Raw genomic sequence first — 24,905 nt, forward strand, 5'->3', positions numbered from 1 at the left:
CGTTCCATAGTAATAGAATTATTTTGTCATTTTGATACGTTTCATAGTAATAGAGTCATTTCCCTTTTTAGTAAAGTCAACACATTTTTTCACTCCTACTTTACTCTCTCATACTTTTTTATTCTTTCTTTATCTCTCTACCTTTTTCATTTTTCACTTTATTCTCCTTTTACTTAACTCACCAACATAATTTTTCTTAATCTTAAGATTTAGGGTTTAGGACGTTACCTAAACCCTAAGCCCTAAAAGAAACGCCTCTCTTCCATAGGGAACGGAGGAAGTAAAAGAGTACTTTTTCAAGAAAATAAATAAGAAAAATTCTATCTAAATTCACCTTTTATTCATCAAAATTTTCCTGTGAGATACTCTCATTTCAGTGACAGAAAGGAAAAGATACTTCTCATGGCGGGACGAAATCAGCACCGCCTCACTCCGACCGAAATCCGTCTAAAGGAGGACCTTATCGCCGCCCGCAGCCGCGAGATCCAAACCCTCCTTCTCGACAATCAGCGCCTTGCCGCTTCCCATGTCGCGCTCAAGCAGGATGTCCTCGCCGCGCAGCAGGACCTCCACCGCCTCTCCGTCACCGCCTCCTCCGTCAAGGCCGAGAGGGACGCTCAGGTGCGAGAGGTCTACCAGCGCTCCCTCAAATTGGAGGCTGAGTCTCGCTCCGCGGACGCCCTCTCCGCCGAATCCAACCGCGTTAGGGCTCAAATCCAGGACCTTAGGGCTGAGCGCGACCAATTATCGGTCAAATTGAAGGAAGTCCAAGACGATATAGCGAGGACTCAGCCCGAGCAGAAGGAATTCTCTGACCTCAAGGCTGACATTGAGGCATTGCGTAGAGAAGTGCAAAAAGGAAGGTATGTAACAATGCATTTATTTTATTGTGATTTACCCAAATATGTATATCTGTATTTGCTTATCATATCAATTGGATTCACCAACAACGAAATTGCAAGTGTATATGATTGAATTGTCGGATAATTGTGTTGGATTTGATTGAGTGATGATTATAATTAATCATTATTGGCACATGTTGCAATTTTGTTTGAGATCAGTTAAAAAGAATGTATTTGGTTTGATAATATTTAGAACTAACATTGAGTAGTATCAGTGGTTGATTTCAATGTTGAAATTATTTTGTTTGTGAATGGATAAAGGGCTGCAGTTGAATATGAAAGGAAGATGAAGGCCACCAACTCTGAACTAGGTGAAGTAATGGAGAAGCACCTGAGATCCATGGCTCGTGAGGCAGAAAACTTGCATGCTGAACTTGCAGAGAAGAGAGCTATGGCAGCCGGTGTAGGTTCAGGAACATCTGCCAACCCAGGTTAGTCCTACAGGATTCTGCTCTTGTTCTTGCACATGGAGTTTGTTGGTTAATTTTCTATTGCATATTCACAAAAACATAACGATATTAAATAACTTATTCCTCTTTCAGCTCCAGGACATGCCGTTCCCCAAAGCTTTGTTGAACCTGGAGTTGGTAGAAATTCAGTACCCGATCAGCATGCTGTTCATCAGGTTTGGTTTATCTCCCATCGTTAAAGTTTGAATGCCATGAAGTCAAACCTAAAACATCTCATACACATCCTGCTATGACAGTGATGGAGTAATAATACTTTGTAAACTCATTATAAGTTTCTGCCCTTATGTTGAATTCTGCTATGACAGTGTGTCTGTCTGTCTGATGTGTTTCCTAGTGGCAGTAGCACTCATATTTTTTATGAATTCAAACCTTATTTCTGATACTCCATATAGTGTGGCAAAATGCAATTTTGGCGCCCTCTTATTTTCAGATTATGTTTTGTTGGCCCTCATAGTCTAGCACTGCGTTCCTTTCTTAAAGTAAATGCGCTTCTTAGTCAAGCTTTGCAGTATTGTGCTTTGCTGAGCTTTCGAAGATATATTTTCCTGCAAATTGAAGATTTTATATTCATTGTTAGGAAAAATAAGTTTTTAGACGCTCATTATAATTATATAAATGCAACAACATTGCCTCCAAGTAAATGTTAATAAAACATCATCAAAGTACAAGTAGAAGGGCTTAATAGGAAAAAATGTGCTCTATTCCTTTTTTGTATAAACTCTGAATTTTCCCTATGTGCTTATTGATTGATTTTATTAAGCATAATTAAGAGTCTTCTGTGCAGACGTCTTAATGACAAAATGCGATTTTGGAGCCCTTTTATTTTCAGATTATGTTTTGTTGGCCCTTACAGTCTAGCGCTGCGTTCCTTTCATAAAATAAATACGCTTCTTAGTCAAGCTTTGAAGCATTGTGCTTTGCTGAGCTTTGGAAGTTATATTTTCTGCACATCGAAGATTTTATATTCATTGTTAGGAAAAATAAGTTTTCAGACGCTCATTAAAATTATATAAACGCAACAACACTGCCTCCAAGTAAAAGTTAATAAAATAACATTAAAGTACATGTAGAAGGACTTAATAGGACAAATGCACTCTCTTCCTTTTTTGTATAAACTCTGAGTTTTCCGTGTGTGCTTATTGATTGATTATATTAAGCATAATTAAGAGTCTTCTATACAAACGTCTTAATTGTGGAACCAACATCCGAATTTTGAAAGCCCTTTTGGAAGGACTTCTAAAGATATAAATATAGAGTAAATTCAACCATAATAAAATGTGTAACGTAAACACCTAAAGTAGATAATCCAGGTCGATTTATTGTGAGAGAAAAAGAAGGGCAAGATTAGTTTTTAGCGTGTCTATCACGGTGTCAACAATCTCTTGTATGTGCTAAAGTAGAAGAGGTAGGATGAAACTAGTGGATGAAGGTGACACTTCATTATACTTCATTATTTGGTATGAGTTCCAGGGATGATGGCAATGACATTTTGTAAGAATGGTGATCAAGAAAAGTAGAAAAACATTTGATTTAAGAAATATCAATAGTGCAGAATATTGAGTACATGATTAGAACATACCCTTGATTTGTTTGATATAAGTAGTGACAAGTGTAACACCATCGCCGTAGCTTATATGTGTTTATATTTTTACAAGTAGTAAATTATACTCCCTCCGTCCCACAAGAGTATGCACAACCAAGAGTGCATACTCCTATGGGATGGAGGGAGTATATATTTAATATTGATAATAATTTAATTTTATAAATAATAGTAATATGGATATAACAATAACTTAAGTGTAAACATATAATATAAATATAGAAAAATAAATTACAACTAATTAATTTTAATCTTGATTTGGGATAACCACTTAACATATGAATAGTCAAATGGCAAAATATCATTATCATCGCTTCAAACTATAATGTTGAAACCTTTACTATAGTGCGATGCAAAAATAATATCTTAGGTGTAACTGAAGAAGATCTGTAGCGGGAGGTGCACATGCATGACGAGGCCGTATTGCGCATGTGCGTTTAATGCTAAAAAAAAGTAGTAATATAATCAATTATAATTAGTAAATTTAAGTTGAAATTGATTATTTTTATTTAAGAAAAAAGGAACATGGAATTGGATATAATTAGATTTTTAATCTTGACATAAGATCAATTTTGATCTCTATTGTTTTAGGAAATAAAAGGATCCAACATTGACTTATAAGGAGCAATGTAAAACCTATAACCAACAACTTTAGATATGAGAAATAAGATAGAAAATATGGATAATATGATAAATTAATATTTGATGAAAAATCATAAAATATCTAAAATCGAAGCAAATTTTTACAGAAAGTTAAATGAAGAATGCGTGGAAAAAATGTAGGAATATGTGGATTCTAAGCGACCAGTTGTCATATATTTATAGTCCAAAAATAAGAATTTAGAGTCTCTTCCAAAACCTTTCACTTCCTCCACTTGTGATAAGAATAAAAAAACTTTTAAACTTCCCCAATTTCAAAACCTATGAATGACAGCTTTAAATATGAGGAATAAGATAGAAAATATGGATTATGTGATAAAAAATTAATTTAAAATATAATTGGTGAGGCTAAGTTTCATTAATATAGATGTATACGTATGACATATCCGGAAAAAAAGAAATAATGGAAGAAAGAACATTTGACAAAATAATAAGTTTCTATTCCAAGAAAGATTCCATATACACCCTCTGTCGCACCATAAGCGAGTGACTTTCCTTTTGGGGATGTTCCACTATAAGTGAGTCGTTTCCCTTTTAAGCAAAAAATCCTCCCTCCTACTTTATTTGCCAACCTACTTTATTCTTCTCACTCCTCTACTTTTCCCTCTTTCATACTTAACTATCTTCACTTTAACTCTTTAAATATCAATTCCTTAAATCCCTTGCCCAAAAGAAGTGGTTCGCTTATGGCGGGATGGAGGGTATATAACATTATTAGACGCTTTTGATGTTGATCCCAATTATTTTATGGTGTATCATTTCAGAAATTGAATTATATTTTCAAAAAAATAAAATAGACTCTTTATAAAATAACATACGTGACCATCAAACAAATAAAAGGTGTTACATGATTATTTATATCAAATAAGTAACAACAACAAATTGTTGAGTTAGGATTCAGGATATCCAATAAGTAATGGTACATGAGTGATGGACATTAGACATTAAATTTATGATATCAAATTATTGTCTTGGAATTCAAATATAATATGAAATGTCTATTCATGTTGCATTAAAAATTGAAAAAAACTTTGTTACTGTATTATTTTATTAGTTCAAATGGCATTCATTTAATTTCTTCCAAAACTCCCATTTTATATATGTATAGATATAGATAACACTGGCACTAGTAAAGGATGACAGTCATAAGGACTAACATCTGAATATTTCCATATGAGTAATATATAATGATTTTTGCTTTTAAAATAATTATTCATTATCAATCTATATGTACATCTCCTGTTGTAATATTGCAGTCTTGAATCAAAAGTACTGCTTGGAGTGGTTTCTGTTTCAGTTGCACCTTGTTTTAACCTTTTCTTTTCTTTAGAAGATTAGACTGCTTCTTAGGATTTTGTGATATTAGAATTAGTATTCGTATGTATCATGTGGTGATGGAATCCCCTTTGATCTGTTTAAGTTATATGTCTCTTGCTTCTTCAATTGCTTAACAATTCTGAATCGACAAAAATGTTCCTATTTGGAACTAAAAAGGTAACGTTATGGCAATGATGTGTGACTTTGAAGTACATTAGCTTTGTTGTTAATATGATTATTATCACTCCCTGTATCCTGGGTTTCATGTCTGCTTTTGTTTGTCATTACTTTATGGGCATATTTGGGGTTCAAACCTGGATGCGATCTTGATATATTTTCACAGGCTAAAAGCCTCTTTAGTTGAAGTTGTTATTGAGGTTTTTATTGATATATTGAACAGGGTATGACTCATGTACCTGGAGGGCCTCATGGTCCCAATGACATGCAAAGGTAGCTGCAAAGCAGAATGGTTGGTTACCCTCTTCTCCTTCATCAGGTTAGTTGACATTGAAAACATATTTCAAGTCGAGTACCACTGGCAAGTTCACTAAAAACAGGGAGCCAGATAAAAATTATGCTACTTATAAGAGCTAAGTAGTAGTACTTCAGTTTGCAACTAGTATTGCACTGCACCCCTTCTCCTACACTGTGTACTTGATGTGTATCAACATAGTATATTGTAAATTTATCACTAAAATATAAAACATGGAGTTTTTTATAATAAAATAATATATATAAAAGTAATATAGTTGAAAAATGCTGTGAAATCATTCCGGAGACGATTTTGTTCTATCTGGTAGTGTATGTCCCAAACTTTGCCATATTTCCACCATAGTTTACAACTAGAATCATAATTCATCATCAACAACATTTGGGAAAGAGAATTTTGTTGTAATTAACTAGTTGGAGTAATGACATCCTCTTAAAAAGGAAATGACACAGTTTGGTATCCCGAACTGACACTTGTTTTGTAGTGAATGTTGGGAGAGAACTAAAGGCCTTCACATATTGAGATATTTAGACTGACTAAGGGTCCCTGAAAAATGAAGATGTGGTGGTGTCATCAAACGCCATTTTCGTAATTCTCGATCGATTTGGCAATATCGTAAAATTTGTAAGTTGCGGCACTAGATAAGAATGATTTAATTACTGGTTATATATCGATGATCCCTGATGATCTTATAGGATGACTTTCGATACTATAAGTTTAATTCAAAAAATTAAACTCATTCTAGAGCGCAACTTGAGAGGCAACAGATCTGAAAAAATTTGATTTCTAGATATTCTCTTAACGATCAGAATATACCTTATTGAAGATCTTTTTTATCTATACGGGTGGTACATGATTATTTATACAATTGTACTACCTCCGTCCTTTAAAAATAGAAACCATTTCCTTTTTGGTCCGTCCCTTAAATAAATAAATATAGAAACATCTACTTAAGGAAACTTTTTTGTCTCTAATGATGTGGGAACCATTCTCCTCTAACAATATTTCAGCCATCATTTCTTGTCCTCTCTTTGATACTTTACCAATTATGCATTAATACCCGTGTCATTTCAAAGTTTCTATTTTTAAATGTAACACCCGTCTTTTTAGAACCTCTTCACGTTGAGTTTTGTTTTAAGAACGAGCGAGTGATAGACCTTAAATAAAATACTGTCTTTGTTTCGATTGACTGTGAATGAAATTAGTGAATGCTTGATCGTTGTTGGTTAATCGCGTGGTGAAAGTATTCGGCAAGATTGATGTGAGTGTCGATGGAAATATTAGGTGTTCTTATTTAATCACCAAAATACTAAAAATAAAATACCAATAAATACTCTAAACCAAATATTTGGGCTTATCTTTTTACCTCCCATGTTTATAGCTTTTATTCCTTTTTGGTTGACCGATTTTGAGAAGCCAAAATATAAATTAATTATTCTTCTACTACAGTCAAATTCTTAGTCAAAATAAATTCCCTCTCCTAAATCCACGTCTCCACCGTTGCTCCCACTACCAAAAATCTCTCAACAAACCAATGAAATCTCTATATTATACATCTCCTCCCACAATCTCAGCAGTCCGTCGTCCCTGCAGTTTTCTTCCCTTTCAGTGAAGGTAATTTCTTCCCCTCCCATTGAATTTGAAAATCTGCATATTGGTCGATTCCATAATCAAAATTCTCGAAATCACAGTGTGGAGGAGAAACGCAACGAGTTGTGATTTTTTTTTCAATATCTTCTCTTCTGCAAGTTCTGCTTCTTCCGCGAAGGTAATTTCTGCTCCTTCCATTGAATTCGAAACCCTCCGTAGTTGTTGACCCCAAAATTCGACATTTACAATGGGAAGGAGAAATTGAGAGTGTGACTTTTCAATACCTTCTGCTTGTGCAAATTTTCTTCTCTTCAAAGGTATATCCTTAATCGCTGAAATCCTCCACATCATGGTCACATATATTTCACAGTAGATCACAGCCCGGAAAAGTTTTGGAATTTAATTTCTTGAAACTTGTTGAATGATAATCTTTTTCCTCCTAAAGCTTCGAACTTTAAGGCTTTAGAAGCTGTCTCCTGTTTCTTTTCAATTTCAATTAAACCATGTGTCTGCCCATTTAATAATTGCAATCAATCAATTAGAATTTTGAGATAAAAGTTTGGATTGGGAAAAGGGGAGAGGAAAACCTACCGTTGGGAGTAGCGGTGCCGCGACGGAGGAGCTGACCGCCGGGATCGGTGGCGGACAGTGGCGGTGACGGAGAGGCCGTGACTGCAGCAGCGACGAAGGCGGTTGCGGCGTCGATTTTTGGAACGAGAGATGAGAGTCCTTTGGTTACTTCTGTTTTTGTGAGAAAGAGGGAGAGAGCTATGACGGATAGGAATTATGCTTCTGTGAAATAATTTGGGAGATAATTTGGGATTGTTCCTGCATTGTGAATTGTTAGGAGAATTTCAGAGAGAAGTTTGAGAATGGGGGAGATAGAGATGGAGATAGAGATAGAGACGAGAGGAAGAGATAGGCGTGGCTAAATGGCAGAGGATATATACGTGTGATGATTTGGGAGTTATGTACTACTTTTTTTTTTTTCCCTTTTCTTTAGTTGATAAAAGTGTTAAGTTGGGAGTATACTAAAATATATACATGAGTTTGATAGGGAGTACAGACGTGAGTTTGGCTGGGAGTAATATATATTAAATGACTAATGCTATTCTTTTCCTTAGTTCTTGTTTAATAGAGTTGACCGATTAGTGTTGGGTTAGTTTATCTTATTAAGTAATTCAAATTTATGTGAATCGCTTGGCCTATTTTTAGTAATAACCGAGAGTTCAAGTATGTTGGCCACCATTGGGTTTTGTGCTTGATTGATGAGTCTGTTTTATTATTTGTGAATGAGGAATAAATTTTTCACAAACACCTAGGATGCATGCATTGTCTTTAATTAAATTATTTAACAAGGCCTGATTTTTTGCATATCATGTTATTTTGAAAAGGGTAAAATTTTGCACGTTGTTGAGGTTGGGACAGGAAGTTTGTGGAGGAGCTAAGCTTTTGAGGTAGACTTTTATTTTAAATAAGGACAATGTCCTAAATACTATTTTTATGTGAAAGGAGGTGAAAATTGTTTGTCTTGCCATGTTTTGTGTTTGAATGAACCTATCTGAAGTGGCTATGCCATGTATGTTTAATCGAATTCGGGTCCCAGTAGGGCCGCAAACCCTGATCGGACTAGTGTACACCCAGTAGATCGTGCGCTATCTCTTTGGAGTTGGCCGGTCTAGTGACTTGGTTCGTGGCCACGTTCTTTGTCATGTATGTTCAGATATGGTGATGGTGATGTGGATGGAAAATGGTTGCAACCGAAATTTATGTGAAAATGCTTTTAGTGACTTGGGTTCTTTTCATTTAAAACCCCCAAGATCACTCGGTATGGCTTGACAAACTGAATTTGGCATGTGTCCACTGAGTGCATCAAGTACTCAGCCCTGCATATTTGTTTTTCTTAATGTGCAGATTGAGCGACGACGGGCGTGGAGGATGTTGAGCAGAATTCATGGATTATTTATGTCTAGCTTAGTATTGTTGGATATGTCGTGTCTTCATACTCGGCATTTTTTCGTGTCTTGAACGCTTCCGCAAAGTGTCTTTTCTTTAGAATTGTTTTAGTATTGAGAATCTAGCTCTTTTCAAAATTGTTTACTTACTAGTCTTTATTTCTTTAGAGTGGGTACTTTGTTGAAATGATACTATGTTCTTTTCTAAGTTATTTCAATGATTTAAATATTTAGGTCAAAGATGTGTGTTTTCCCCTTTCTTCACCGCTTCTTTAATCATCCCCTAGTCGCAATCAACCGTGTTTTCTATCCTTAGAAAATACCCCTAGTCGCAATCAACCGTGTTTTCCATCCTTAGAAAATATGGACGTGACATTAAAGGACAGAGGTAATATCAAATAAGTAACTACAACAAATTGTTGAGTTAGAATTCATGCTATCCAATAAGTAACGGTTCACGAGTGAGGGCCATTAAATTCATGTAATTTCTTCCAAAACTCCCCTTTTATATATGTATATAGATATACAGATATAGATATAGATATAGATATCAATAACACTGGAACTAGGAAAGGATGACAGTCATAAGGACTACCATCTGAATATTTCCATATGAGTAATATATAATGATTTGTGCTTTTAAGATAATTACTCATTATCAATCTATATGTAGTAATGTAGATCTCCTGTTGTAATATTGGAGTCTTGAATTGAAAGTACTTCTTGCAGTGGTTTCTGTTGCAGTTTGCAGCTTGTTTTAACTTTTTTCTGCTTCTTGGTTTTTTTTTTTTTTTTTTTGTGTTATATGAGTATTAGTATTTGGATGTATCACGGGGTGATGGAATGCCCTTTGATCTGTTTACGTTAATTGTCTCTTGCTTCTTCAATTGCTTACTAATTCTGAATCAACAAAAATGTGCATATTTGGGAAAATTAAAGTCATAAACTCTCGCTTTCTCGAATATCAGCATTTGGATGTTCTCATCTTGGGGGTATTACTAGGTGGTACTGGCAACTACAACAGGAATGTTATGGCAATGTTGTGTGATTTTAAAGTACATTAAACTTGTAGAAGTTAATATGATTATTATCACTCCCTGTATCATGAATTTCATGTCTGCTTTTGTTTGTCATTATTTTATCAGCATATTTGGGGCTCAAACGACGTTGCGATCTTGACATATTTTCGTAGGCTAAAAGCCTCTTTAGTTGAAGTTGTTAATGGGGTTTTTATTTGATTCATTGAACAGGGTATGAATCATGTGCATGGAGAGCCTCATGGTCACTACGGCGATAGCAGCAAAGTCGAATGGTCGGCTACCATCTTCTCCTTCATCAGGTTAGTTGACATTGTAACAGATTACAAGTCGACTACCAGGAAGCCAGATAGAAATGATGCTTCTTAGAAGTGCTCCTTTTAAACTTGGTGCTTTAGTTTGCAATCATTATTGTAAAATTATTACTAAAATATAAAGGTGAAATGAGGTATTAATAATATATGGGCCAAAACATTATTCCTTCCATAAAATTGGATTACTTTTGCCATTTTGGTTCGTCCATAAATATTGATATTTCTATTTTTTGTACACAAATTTCTTTTTTCTTTCTAAAGAGGTGAGCCTTCATTCTTCACTAAAAATACACCAATCACTTTTTCCTTTTTATTTCTATCACTCATGTCGCACTATACTAATTATGTACTAACTCTGTCGCTAAAATTATGAACTACTCCCTTGGTCTCAAAGAAGATGAACCCTTCCTTGTGCGGCACGAGAATTTATGCAACTTTATTTTGTGTGTGAAATGAAGATAGTAAAGTAAGAGAGATGGAATAAAATAGAGAGAAAAGTGTTTCCATTTTTAGCAATGGATCATCTTAGTTGGGACAAACTAAAAAGGAAAGTGAGTCATTTTTAATGGGCCGGAGAGATTATTTTCTTATTAATTCATCCTTGAAAAAGTATGAACTTTCCAATTTTAAAATAGTTAAACAAAACATTATACCTACTCATCATTTTATTTACAATTTATACTATTACACTACACTATAATGACGTGGAATCCATTACCCTTTATCTCTCTCTCTCTCACACACACACACACTATACAAATAATACATTAAAATCTGTGTCGAACAAAATATTCACACTCTTCGAGAGCGGAGGTACTACTAAAATCGGTGTTATATGCTATATTTATGAAAAGAAGAGAGTATTGTTTAGGGACCCAAACCTAACACACTTAGTGTGAAGGACCAAAGCTTATATGAGCAAAAAGCTTGTAAATTAGGTTTATATTGTGTCAACCCATATTATATTGCATCGTTATTGGACTTCTAATTGCATAGTACTCCCTCCATCCGTCATTAAGAGTGCGGTTTACCATTTTAGTCCGTCCGTCATTAGGAGTCGCGGTTCACTTTTACTCTAAATGGTAGGCACGCCTCATTTTCCACTAACTCATTCCACTCACATTCTAATATAAAACTAATATATAAAAATGGACCCCACATTCCACTATCTTTTCTCACCCACTTTTCTTTATATTTCTTAAAACCCGTGCCAAACTCAAATGAGACTCCTAATGACGGACGGAGGGAGTATTCATTTTGTAACAGTTACTCCCTCCGTCCCACAAAGATTGTCCCAGTTTATTTTTTGCACTCATTTTGCAAAAATAATAATAAATAGTTAAAGTAGAGAGAAAGTAAAGTAAAAGAGAGAATAATGTAGAGAATAGTCTTACCTACATTATTCTTTCTCTTATTTTGCTCTCTTTCAACTTTACCTATTTATTATTATTTTTATAAAACGAGTGTAAAAAATGAACTGGGACAATCTTTCTGGGACGGAGGGAGTAATATTTATGAATCAATTTTAATTATACATAAATTGTACATATACATAATTCCCTTAATTTTTAGATTTTAATTTGAATTTAAATTATAAATTAGTTTTGTTATTTATTATTATATTATTCTATAACAATAAGAAAGAAATGATATGGAAATTTTAGGTTAAATTTTAACATGATTTTGAACTTGATTGAAATTAATTATACAGTATTTAAAAAAAATATTTTTTCTTAAATATGCAATATTTAAGTTAAAATTTCAATTTTTTTTCTAAATTGTGGCAAATTGATCAGTATTTAATTTATTTAAAATAAATTAATATTTATAAATAATTTTTTAATATAAAATATTAAAAAAGTTCAATCTTATATATCCCTCTGTCCTACTCAAGATGTCTACATTTGTCTTTTAGTTTGTCACATTCAAAATGTCCACTTTCTATACTTGGAAACAAATATATCTCTTCTCTCTCTTCATAGAAAACCCTTACTCTTAGGTTTACCACTTTGGGGATATTGACTATAGTGCTATAAATTCTGTTCTAATATGTGGATCCTTTCTCGAATCCCCACATATATTAAATTATACATACGTTATTTGTCAAGCAACCAGATACATTATTGGATAGAACTAAACAAGTAAATTTAATATTGGATGACTGAAATTAAATGAACATAAATTGGTGCTTTCAAATATCCAATCTTACAGTTAGCTTCTAATAGACAAGTGCGGAAAATAGTAGATTAAAGTGCTAAACATGAAATAAATAGATACAATCCAATGTTAAATCTTGAAGTCTGCATTCTTGTCTTACCACCCAGATGGATTGTAGATGAAGGTGAATTATGTAGAAAATTAATAGGTGATTTATAAGTATGCACTGGACTAAGACGTGTAGCACCTGAATCTCTTTCAATGATAAACGAGGAGGATTATTTATAGACTTGGAGGCTCCTGCTCTGATTTGGTAACAATTTTGGCCTCAAAAGCTAAGAAATGACTCGAAATAGCTCCTGCCAGCGGTTTGTTGACAATCTTTCTGGTCTCTCAGCCCAATTCTCGGCAACCGCTAATTTCCTCTCGGCGGACTGCTGAGCGTGAGTCCTCGGCTTGCGTATTCCGATGCAGGCCACTGGGCACTTGTGTCGATTGTTGACTAGCTCAACGACCGCTGACTTTGGGTCAGCGCTGCTGCAGTTAGTCTGATCTTAAATTCGGCCGATTTGCACTTTTTGAAGTTTTTTTCAATCATTTCTCAACAAACACGTCAAAATTCTAATGTGCATTTTAAGAACAAAATTCACAACCATCACACTCAAAACGAGCCAAATATAGGTCTTAAAAGCATGCAAAATTTGTGCTTATCACCTATGGAATCCTACTTTGCCCAGGTGCCCGGCTCAGACTCCGAACATTATATGTTCCGTTCGGTATACGAAATTAGAATATAACTGGAATTAGAATTCTATGGAAATAAACTTGTAGGAATTGAGTTGTGATTCAATTTCAAATTCTTAGTTTGGTTAAAATTATATATATTGAATTTAAGGAAGTAATAAGTGTGTGCTCAATGTGTGTGCAGTATCAAGTATGTATATTTGTGTGTATAGTGTATGTAGTGTGTGGTGTGAAGATGCCCAATTTTATATTCTATAATTATTTGGAATTTCAATTATCCACTCTTGTTATGGAATTCATACCGTGGAATTAAGAGGAATTGGAATTGTAATCTATACATATATAAAAGGGGAGTTTTGAGGGTATTTATGGAATTACAATTTTGAACTCTAGAATGATTAGAATAAATTTAATTTTGTTAATTAATTTGTAGTATATATCTCAACCGGCGGATTGTGGACTATTTATTATTGCACATGCACATTATTATTTCAGGTATATATTATAATTAAAAGGCTCCAAATGAAAATGAATATAAAAAGTCATTATTCACAAAGAATATGGAAAGCCAACAGACTCCAATTAAGCAAGAAACGCATGCACTATTATTTTGGGAATTAAAGCTAAAACTTTTAATCTACACCATCTTGGCTCTATATAAATAAATGGATTCAGTATTGAAACAGAGAGTACCCAAGAACAAGCACAAGTAGATAAAGAAAAAAGATAAATGACAAATTCTAAAGTGAGCAGAGGCAACCGAAAACAGCCATGTTTGCTCATCCCTCGACCACCGGCTTCATTCCGAAGATTATGAAGATCAATTTGTTTTCTTCCATTTGTGTGTGAATGTGCATAGCCGGATTGTAAAGGCTTCAATATTATTAGTATGTTTGTACAAGAGTTGTAATACTATTCAAATACGTTGTTAGACTGTTATAGACTTGAATACTATTCAAATACTATTAAATTTTTGTAGATTATCATTTTAGTTAATCAAATTCAAATACTATAAATTTGGTCATTTTTTTTATAACATTTTTGTATTTAAACTCAATTTCTTGACACTAGAATGAAATTCTCACGAAAATTAATTAGCTTCTGCCACATGAAAAAGTGCTATAATTTCTTATATTTTGACATAAATGACATTTTTTAATTCTTAGTTTGCTTAGTTTCATTCAGAATGTGTAGTAATAATAGTTCGCTCTTTTTAATTATTATTTCATTTTTTATTTGTGGTCATTATTAATTTTAATGGTTAATTCTGATTTATTGTAATAAGCAACACATTTTTATTAAATTTATGGTAATTCATGTATTTTGTTCAAATGATACAAGGGAAGTTTTGAAAATATTTACAAAAACTGCCTAACTAAATTTAAAATTATAATCTAATTGAGTATATTTCAAAGTTAAGGGTTTATGATTTAGGTTTCAGGGATTGGGTTTTTAGTGTATAGGGTCACTATATTGCAATGAAATGAAGCTCGACTAAGAAGTGTCTCACCGGTACAATATTATTAGTATGTTTGTACAAGAGTTGTAATACTATTCAAATACGTTGTTAGACTGTTATAGACTTGAATACTATTCAAATACTATTAAATTTTTGTAGATTATCATTTTAGTTAATCAAATTCAAATACTATAAATTTGGTCATTTTTTTTAACATTTTTGTATTTAAACTCAATTTCTTGACACTAGAATGAAATTCTCACGAAAATTAATTAGCTTCTGCCACATGAAAAGGTGCTATAATTTCTTATATTCTTTTACATAAATGACATTTTTTAATTCTTAGTTTGCTTAGTTTCGTTCCGAATGTGTAGTAATAATAGTTCGCTCTTTTTAATTATTATTTCATTTTTTATTTGTGGTCATTATTAATTTTAATGGTTAATTCTGATTTATTGTAATAAGCAACACATTTTTATTAAATTTATGGTAATTCATGTATTTTGTTTAAATAATACAAGGGAAGTTTTGAAAATATTTACAATAACTGCCTAACTAAATTTAAAATTATAATCTAATTGAGTATATTTTAAAGTTAAGGGTTTATGATTTAGGTTTCAGTGATTGGGTTTTTAGTGTATAAGGTCACTATATTGCAATGAAATGAAGCTCGACTAAGAAGTGTCTCATCGGTGCAATCTTAAATTATATCTTTTGATACACAATATCTTAAATTAATTTTACATTTCATATGCTACAAAGTTGGGGATTTTCAGTTTTTTGGTAGTATATTTTAGTCATTTACCAAAAAATGTTCTAATTTTTGAAATAATTTTATAAAATAATTATTATTGTTGGATATTTAGAATATATCTATATATACATATATAAAATGGTAGTTTTGGAAAATTTTAAAATAATGTTGTTTTAATTAAAAATTAATTAAAATTATTTTTATTATTTGAAAGGTCAAATAATTATAACTCCATATATAAAAGGAGAGTTAAATTTTTTTTAAACAATGTCATTTTAATTATAAATTTATATATCAATTAAAATTATTTTTATTATTTGAAAGGTCAAATAATTATAACAATGTATGATTTTAACCCATATAATATTATTATTTTTTTTAATTTCAAATCAATATTTTATATTTTGAAGAAAATAAAATGGACCGTGCATAGCACGGGCGTGATACTAGTTTAATCTAAATCCAAACATGAATATAGAATTTGAGGCACCAATTCCATTTCCGCAGGCTCAGTTCCATGATTCCAAACGGGGCTATAACAAAATTTAAGGGGACACTAACGAAAATTTTTATTCATAAGTAAAAAAATTAGCTATATGTTAAGTAAATGGGGCAATAACAAAATATAATGGGACGTTGATGAAAAATTTCATTCATAGGTAAAAAAATTAGCTATAACTGAAGTAAATTAAGTTCCAACTAATTAATAGTTTTGATTATTTTGCTAGACTACTTTAGAAATCGCCTGTTCTTAATTTATCAAGACAAGAGTATATACATATTTGACAATGCTTATATAGGTTTGTGTTAAAATGACACCGTGACACCACTTATACAGCAATATTATAAACGTTACACAACAATATTATAAACACTACACAGCAATCTATAGATTGCTGTATAGCGTGTCGGATATTGCTGGACAAGAAAAATTGCTGGATAAAGACCAACAAATTGCTGGCCGTCTTTTTCAGATTTTTTTTAAAATTTTTTTTGCCACGTGACAGCTTATTATTCATCCACGTGTACAAATGATTGGCTAGGAATGGTGATATGATGTTATTTTAAGGGGTGGTGGCACCCTAACATGCCCATACTTCTATATTTATATAATATTTTTCAAACAAATAATTTTTTAATATTAGAATAGTACTTCTTGTTGTGACAATATGTATATGTCAAATGAAAATCTGTTTATTACAAAATTGTAAAATATAAACTGATCTCTTAGTTAGAACAATCAATCAAAAAACGAGTGTGAATGAATGGAACAACGTGCGTAGGAAACGGTAAAAGTGGAATTTGTATTGCTAATCTTTAGGAGGAAATGAATGAATTCTCGATGACTTTTGTTCTAAACATTTGTGGCTCAACTACCTTTCCACAAGCCGCTAACTAACATCCGAAATGCATTAGTCTAACGGCTAGTTTTCCAAACCGGGTGATTCTTGATCTCCTGCAGCTGCTCCATCATGCTTAGACCATCCACTCCAAATTACTCCCTTTATCCGTGAATAGGAGTTGGTTCGTTTTTATTATAAGTACTCCCTCCGTACTTTTAAATTTTGTCACATTTTTCCATTTCTATCCGTCCTACAAAATTTGTCACATTTCACTTTTTTACCATTTTTGGTAGTGGACCTCATATTATACTAATTCATTTCAACTCACATTTTATTATAAAATGGGAGTATACAAGTAGGGGTGGGAATTCAGTCGGTTCGGTTCCTATCGAACCGATTAGTCAGTTAACCGACTCCAATTTTTTCCGAAATTCAGAACTGAAACCGAACCATTTGTCGGTTCGGTTCCAACGAAGGAACCGAACTCAAGTGCAATATAATACTCCATTCGTCCCACTTATGATGACACGTTTTCCTTTTTAGTTTGTCCAACTAAGATGACACATTTCCTATTTTAGAAACTTTTTCTCACTCCTATTAAAATATTCATCTTTCTTTCTCTCTTTATTTTAATACTTACACCCATCTTTTTTCTCTCCAATTAAACACTTTAACCAATAAGTCCTAAAATCTCGTGCCGGCTAAGGAATGTGTCATCTTAGTCGGGACGGAGGGAGTACATTATGTAATAAGTCGTGAAATCAAAAGGACAAAAACCATGATTCTATTCCATCATCAAAAACCAAAATTCCAACAAAGTTTACAAAACTAAGTCCAAAACCAATATAAACAAACATCATTCATCAAATTAATTTTTACTTTTTTAAAACAATAATAATAAGACAAATATAAATATATAAAAATTAAATATTTAGAAAATAACGGTTATTCGGTTCTCGGTTAGAACCGGAATCGAGATTAGCTTAAACTTAATAACCGGAACAGAACCTTAACCTTATTTTTCGGTTCTCGGTTAACCGAGAATCTAAATAAGGTTAGGTTCTCAGTTAACCAAGAACTGAGAACCATTTCCCCAGGTCTATATACAAGAATCAAATTCTATTAACTCAATCCACTCACATTTCATTTAAAACTAATATATATATATAAGTGAGACCCATATCTTACTAACTTTTTCTGACCCACTTTTCTTAAAATTTCTTAAAATCCGCATCGAGAAGAACTATGACTCCTATTCGTGGACGGAGGGATTAATACCTTATGCATATATAGATACATGAACAAGTACTATACTTATGAATTAAAGATTCTTGTTTTGACCATCCTAAATAATACACTATTAATAATCATATAAGTTTATTCTTAATAAAAAACTAAAAATAAAAATGATTATATGATATATAGGTACATGATCAAGTACTATATACCCAGAATTAAAGAATAGTCGTAAGCAAACGGTTGGCCGATTGTCAATTTCTTCGCCAGTTTGTAATTTATTCTTGAATAAATAATTAAGAAGGCTTTCATTAAAATAAAATTCATAAATGTAAATGCTCATGCCACTTGCATTATTATTTTGTTCGTGGATTTAATCGAGGACGTTCTATGATGAAAAATATATATTCTTTTTGGACCCATCAAATTGGGGGTTGCAATTATTAACTTCATAGCTGAAATTAATTATTAAATTTCAAGTATTCCTACAGGGACATTATCAATTTTTTTTCCTTTTCAATTTCATAATTTTTGCACTAGTAATTAGTGGTGAGCAGGCAGCGCTTGCGTGAACTCAATTACTTCTCGTGATAAACTAACGAAATATTCCCTACGTTCCGAGGCAGTGTAGGCGTTTCTTTTTGCGTGCAATTTTTAAAAAATTGTGTTAAAGTGAGTTAATTAATAAAGGAAAAATAAAGTAGGATTTGAAAAAGGTAAAAAGATAATGAGAGAATAAAGTAAGAGAGAGTAAAGTAAGTGAAAAGAAATGTTTTAACTATTAATAAAAAAGGAAATGATTCCACTATGCGACATACAGTACTAAAATGGTAAAATAAATCCATTATTATGGAACAAAGAAAGTAATAAAGAGTAATGAGTCAATAGATAGTAGGATATGATGTTATGGTCTTTGCATCAATTTTTGTTTTGTAATACTCCATATTACATGAAGCTATTTAATAAATAATTTATTTAGGTGATTACTTATTAAAGCTTTGAAAAATCACACCTGTGTATTATTAAATTTTTTATGAAGTTTATTATTAAGATTTAAGATTTACATGAAATGATGAGATTCATAAACGATGAAAATAATGTATAACGATATAAAATTGAGTACTAGGTGGCTGAAACTATTTAACGTGTTCAATATCCGATATTAATCTTTAGTAATATTAGATCCACTCTTTATACTCGTAAATATTTTTAAGTGCTATTCAAACGTGCATAAGGGCGGAATCAAGAATTCTAGAGTATGCATGTCTGTTCTTCTTCGTGGCTTGATCCCCTTTTTATACTAAATCCCCTTTATATAGAACAGTTCTGAGCATTGATCCTAGGGTATCCTTATTTGTATCCTTATTTGTGGCTTGACAATTGTACCCTTTTACAAATGGTGTTTTCTTATTTCTTGTCCTTTTCGTACTCCATGTAGCGCTAGCACACTTGGAATGCATCCTCTTAAGTTAACCACTTGGGTGACACTTCTGCATTTATACTCCTATTTGTTCCATATACACTCATCTAGATCAGTTTTCACTTCTCCTTGATTGACACATCTACGCACTAAATATATCCATTCGTTCATTACATCTTCATGAAAATCCAAAACATGACCATAAATCAATGCATGAAACGTGCCTTATCAGCTACTTCACTAAAACAAAATTAATGGCTCCACTAAACAAGAACTACCATAACATTGAACTTAGCCTGGCAAAAGAACAATGCAACCACGATGGATTTCGATTTTGATAAATCTTCAAAGATAAAGATGGGTGCTCAATATTGAGACTTTGTAATATTCAGTATGAGGCATAAGCTGCTATAAACAAACCTTAGCATAACTATTTATACTATGAGTCAAAAAGATGGAAAATAACAAAGTTTATTGAGAAAGCGTAGTTGTGGAAGACATACCAGATGACCATCTGTATGGACACTTCCTGGATGGATGAGGTGTTAATATTGGTATACTAAAAACCATGTTTCGAGCAATTTGTATGATTAGGCTTGATTGCATACAACAAACTCTACAATCCTCTTTTAACCCAATTATAATTCGCTTATGTATTTATAAGATGTTTTTCAAACATTTAAATGTATAAGAAGTAAACAAGTCTAATAATTCTTCTGTTTAGTAGACGGTTTTGAGCGTCATTTACAGAAAGTAACATAGTCGATTCAATATAATGCTTTACAAAAGAGAGATAGAATTTCACAACATAGATAGACTTTGACTACCTATCGCGAAATGTTACACGGTCAGTTTGCATATTTCCTTTACCTTTAGAAAATAAACGACATTGATGTGGTATAACACTAAATGGATCTAACAGTGAAATAAGTTTTTCTTGCTATATACTGAAAGATGATGAACTTTTCTTGATAAATACATTGAGCATGCAATATTGGTTATGCACTTCTTTGATTTATCAAGAAGTGAGGGTTAATTGCAACCTCATAATCATGATATCTTGGGTCGTGGTGATCAGCGTCTAGAGGTGCTAGAATTGTTGTTATACTGAATCGTGCGCTGCTCTGGATGAGTCCAGTTTCATAATATCCTGAAGAGGTGTTCGAAATAGAGTTTTATTATTCAAAACCCGACTACTTGGAATTTATTTCACGAATAATAAATATGCTTCTTAAACTATACAACTCTTGAAAAATATCTTAATTAATTAAAGTCAACAACTGAATTAACTTAAGTAATGGATTTTTATATCACGAGAAATTATTTTTTTAAGAAGAAAGCTCGGAATATTCGTGAAAATGAGGTTGAAATTGGGGTGAAAATGAAGTTGAAATTAGGACTGGCAGTGATTGCATGTTTTGGAATGAAATGAGAAATTGATGTGATAGTTGAAAAATGGGATTGGGCTAAGTTTATCGATTCACACTCTCACAGTGCCTTTTTGGATGTGTAATATCCAATAGATTAAAAATAAATTGTAGACTTATAGCTAAAAATGATTTATGAATCAAGCCACTTATGCCCTTCAGACTTTTTTGGCTGTATATGAGTGATATAAATGAGTTAACACGTGCTGAAATAGGAGTAGTGTCCAGATTGTATGGCTTTGAGATGGTAAAAGCGCAGCATTCTGCGAGAGGGGACCAGAGATCCACCACCCTCAGTTTTAGCCATAACTGAAATTCTACATTCAAACTCGACTTGAATTTTTATAACTATGTAGTACTCCTTCCTTCTTGTGTTATTATACTCCTTTCTTACGTCCGCAGTTTACAATCCTATTTTGATTCAGTATGAGTTTCAAAAAAGTGTTTTGACTTTGGAAAAAAAAATAGGAAAATGCATTAGTAGGATGTGTACCTCATTTTTATAGTACTCCCTCCGTTCCACTAAAGATGTCACACTTTCCTTTTTAGTTTATCCAACAAAAGATGTCACATTTCCCTTTTTAGAAAAAGTTCTCTCTCACGTGAATATAAAAAATATATTTTCTCTCTTCATTTAACACATAAAACAAAACCTCCTAAAATCTCGTGTCATCCCACAAGTGTGACATCTTTTATGGGACGGAAGGAGTATTAATTTTATAATAAAATGTAAGTGTCATGATTTAGTCGAATGCTCGGCGCACACTTACCTAAAATAGAAAAAAAGAAATTTGGACTTTAAATTGTGAAGCTCCCAGATAGTAAAATGAGATATTTTTCACTGACAGAGAAAGTAATAAAATATGAGTGGAATAAATAAATGTAATGTGGCTCATTACTAAAACTAATAAAAGTGAAGAGAGAAAATACTAAGAGACATCTCAAAACTAAGACAGATAATGGGAGACGAAAAAGTACTCATTCCGTTTCCATGTTAATTGAGTCATTTTTTTATTTTCAGGAAGTTTCAACATAACCGAGTCATTTCTAATTTGGCAAAAATTAACCATTTCTCTTATTTTATTCTCTCTTAATTTCTCGTACTTTATTTTCCTTTACATTATTCATCATCCACTTAACATACTATTCTTAATTTCCATACTGAAAAGAAGTGTCGTAATTAACAAGGAACGGAGGAAGGAAGTACAAAACATGAGGAAAGACATTCTAACTGAGTGCAGGAACATATAAACTTTTCTTTTGCTCTTTCCATTGTTAAATAAAAGGGCAAGATACCCAACCAAATTCTAACAAAAATATATGATATATATTTAGAGTTGTTTCACATGATATAAACATCCATGAAATTAATGAATTTGGGTTAAACATTATTGAATTCATGTCCTTACTAGATTAATTCGTTAAGAACCCAATAATTTTAGGGGTTCGTGACCCATTAAAAAATTATAATTTCAATAGTTTAATTATTTTTATTCTTTTAAAAATATAGGACAGTGATAAAATATAAACTGCATCTTTTCTACTAATTCCAAACTATAATCTGGACCGTTATATTTTAAGATTTGATGTCAATAGACGACGAATAACGTCAATAATATGTCAACACAACGTCAATCGGTTGACAATGTAGATTCGTGTAGATTGCTCTATTTTTTGTGGGCGGAGGGAGTATAATAAATTTTAATCTAGGTTCGTGTAGATTATGTTTTTATCATGTAAACCTAGTTTAAAAATTAGGTTTAATCATGTAATATTTGGTTTTAATCGTGCAAGTTAGGTTTTTATCCTGCAATATTAGGTTTAAATCATGTAAATCGGGTCTATGTCATTATCGAGTTGTTATCATGTGTATCAACTCATATCATATCATATCATATCATTAGCGGGTTCGTGTAGTGTACGGGTCATGTTTGGATATAAAGGTAGCGGTCAGATTCAGCCATTCAGGTTTGAAGGTAGCAGGTCGAATTCTGGTTCAGATTCAGAGTTTGCTTAACAGATTGGGTTTGGTTTGACCTTATTGAATTGAGTTGAGTGGTTATCTAGTCTATCGTTTACCTATAATGATCCAACTTGCACGATTTGCCATATCTATGTGCATCTTGGGTAAATATGGATTTTTAAGTTTTGTTTGATGACTATTACTCTCTTCGCAATAATAGAGTCATTTTTTTCCGACATGGAGATTAAGTAAGAGTGAGAGTAAAGTAAAATTAAGAAAATGTATTACTTTTTGCTAAAATGATAAAGGACTCAACTATTACGAAATGTTTTAAAATTAAAAAAATGACTCAACTACCTTAGAATCATATAATTAATGTTGGGAGTATAAGAGTGAGGAGGCACAAACTATTTACCACTCGTATTTTGGTTCAGACAATTCAGACACGTATATAAATAGAGACGAAAAAAGAAGAAAGATCGTTTCTAAGACGAAATTAGAAGACGGATAATAAACCAAAATGAAGATGACAAAAATATTGTACTAATATGAATCCACACTCCAAACACGTACGCTTCTGATCCTCTCCACTTAAAAAATGCTCGTGAAATTTTTTACAATAATAAATGAGATCATATAAATTAACTTACGTACATACATGTGTGTCTGAATTGATAATTAATTGCCACTAACCCCAACAATTATACAAACCATTGTCGGTGCTAGCTAATTAACCCCTTTAACACAAAACCAATGTCGGTCGATGTATTATTGCCTTTACTTAATTCATGTATTTGACAACCCTAATTTAATTAGCTCATCTCCTGTCGACTATATTCATATATAAACATAATAATCCATTATTTACAATTAAGGGAAGCACAATGTAAGAGATTAAAAATGTTATAAGAAATTGGAAGCAACTTATAATTACAGTACCATGTCTTACTTCTTTAGTAACGGTAGAGGAATCTCATCCTCATCGTCGCCAATCCGCTGCTAACAGTGTCAGACTATGTAAAAGGCGAGTTTTTTGTAGTGGATATTTTTCGACCATCAATTATACCCCAACGGTCAACTCTCCTCCTCCATCGCCATCATCTCCTCTGGCGCCGCGATCCGGTCTCTTGCGCTTCTTTTTCTCATAAGGAATGCCCCGGGCTTTGGCCTGACTCTCTCTGACTTCTCTGAGATAAATCCTGACCGCCTTCGCGCCAAAGGGGTTGGAGTCAGGCTTGCCTCCATGCTCCTCGTATGCAGCGCGGAGGCGGCCGATGAGGGCATCCAGGCTGCCCCAGGCCTGCCTGCAGGGGCAGGCGCACGGGGCGGGGGGGCTGGGCTGCCCGAAGTGGGGGCACTCGGTCGAGTGCACCTTGGTCTTCCCAAACTGGTCTAAATATTTCAAGAACTCGATCACGTGCGCGCCGCTGCACCGCGCAAGCGTCAGCGGCGGCTTGTGGTTCTTGAGGTATTGGAGGAACGTGTTCCAGTCTCGCCGCTTCTGCGACTCGTAGCGGCTGGGAGGGGCCGTTGACTCCTTGGACGACGGCCCCGCATCGCCCGGGTCGGGTGCGGATGCGGAGTCCATAGATGGAGGGATCGAATCGATGATATATACCGATGTTTTTGATTGTTAATTGTTGATTGGGAGGAGCGTGTGAATGGGGAGAGAAGGATTGAGAGTGGAAGTGATGGGACGTAAAAGAGCAAACGTAATTGGAGAGTGAGTATGACTTTGTGGCTAAACTGTAAGGAGAGGGAGAGAATGCAATCACATGGTGGCCCCTTCATCAGGTTTACTATTCAACACCACGGCGGGCCCTCAATATTTTACTTTAATTCATATCTTTTGTCTTATATACTGCGCTTAATTAATCTATATGTATGCTAATCATGACTCATGAGTATAATATTACGACTTTTAAGTAGACATAAAACATGTAGAGGGCCTTCTACTAAATACGAAATATATTTTTTTTATGAAGTTTGCCATATTATCATTTTTGATCCGTAACATTTTGAAAATATCTTTTAGGTTCGTCAACTTTGACTTAATATCATTTGAGC

At 33.1% G+C, this 24,905-nt stretch overlaps 2 protein-coding genes and 1 long non-coding RNA gene across 6 annotated transcripts; 1 reads left to right on the forward strand and 2 right to left on the reverse strand.

The window, feature by feature from the left end:
* The first annotated feature begins 339 nt into the window (after window positions 1-339).
* On the forward strand, window positions 340-10,576 carry LOC125224373 (protein FLC EXPRESSOR-like). Of its 4 annotated transcripts, none has more exons than XR_016134535.1 (6): window positions 340-863; window positions 1,164-1,333; window positions 1,445-1,527; window positions 5,350-5,445; window positions 8,424-8,486; window positions 10,235-10,576. XR_016134535.1 is itself a non-coding variant. In XM_089062699.1 (5 exons), the coding sequence occupies exons 1-4, from the start codon at window positions 403-405 to the stop codon at window positions 5,401-5,403; spliced, it is 768 nt and encodes a 255-aa protein (XP_088918825.1). In that variant the 5' UTR covers window positions 340-402; the 3' UTR covers window positions 5,404-5,445; window positions 10,235-10,576. The 4 variants fall into 4 exon arrangements, 2 of the variants coding, with proteins under 2 accessions (XP_088918825.1, XP_088918826.1); XR_016134536.1 differs by lacking the exon at window positions 10,235-10,576 and adding an exon at window positions 8,944-9,224; XM_089062699.1 differs by lacking the exon at window positions 8,424-8,486.
* On the reverse strand, window positions 6,664-8,651 carry LOC125224374 (uncharacterized). The gene is made up of 3 exons (XR_016134537.1): window positions 7,621-8,651; window positions 7,314-7,538; window positions 6,664-7,086 (listed from the first exon to the last, which is right to left on the reverse strand). It is a non-coding gene; the product is annotated as an uncharacterized LOC125224374 (long non-coding RNA).
* A 13,000-nt stretch (window positions 10,577-23,576) lies between the features above and the next one.
* LOC125219857 (protein LIGHT-DEPENDENT SHORT HYPOCOTYLS 6-like) lies at window positions 23,577-24,571 on the reverse strand. Its single transcript, XM_048121943.2, has one exon. The coding sequence runs from the start codon at window positions 24,424-24,426 to the stop codon at window positions 23,899-23,901; it is 528 nt and encodes a 175-aa protein (XP_047977900.1). The 5' UTR covers window positions 24,427-24,571; the 3' UTR covers window positions 23,577-23,898.
* Between the last annotated feature and the right edge of the window lie 334 nt (window positions 24,572-24,905).

This window comes from Salvia hispanica, chromosome 1 (genome assembly GCF_029641045.1).
Source record: "Salvia hispanica isolate PSC_SH4W2 chromosome 1, Shi_PSC_v1, whole genome shotgun sequence".
NCBI classification, from domain to species: Eukaryota; Viridiplantae; Streptophyta; class Magnoliopsida; order Lamiales; family Lamiaceae; genus Salvia; species Salvia hispanica.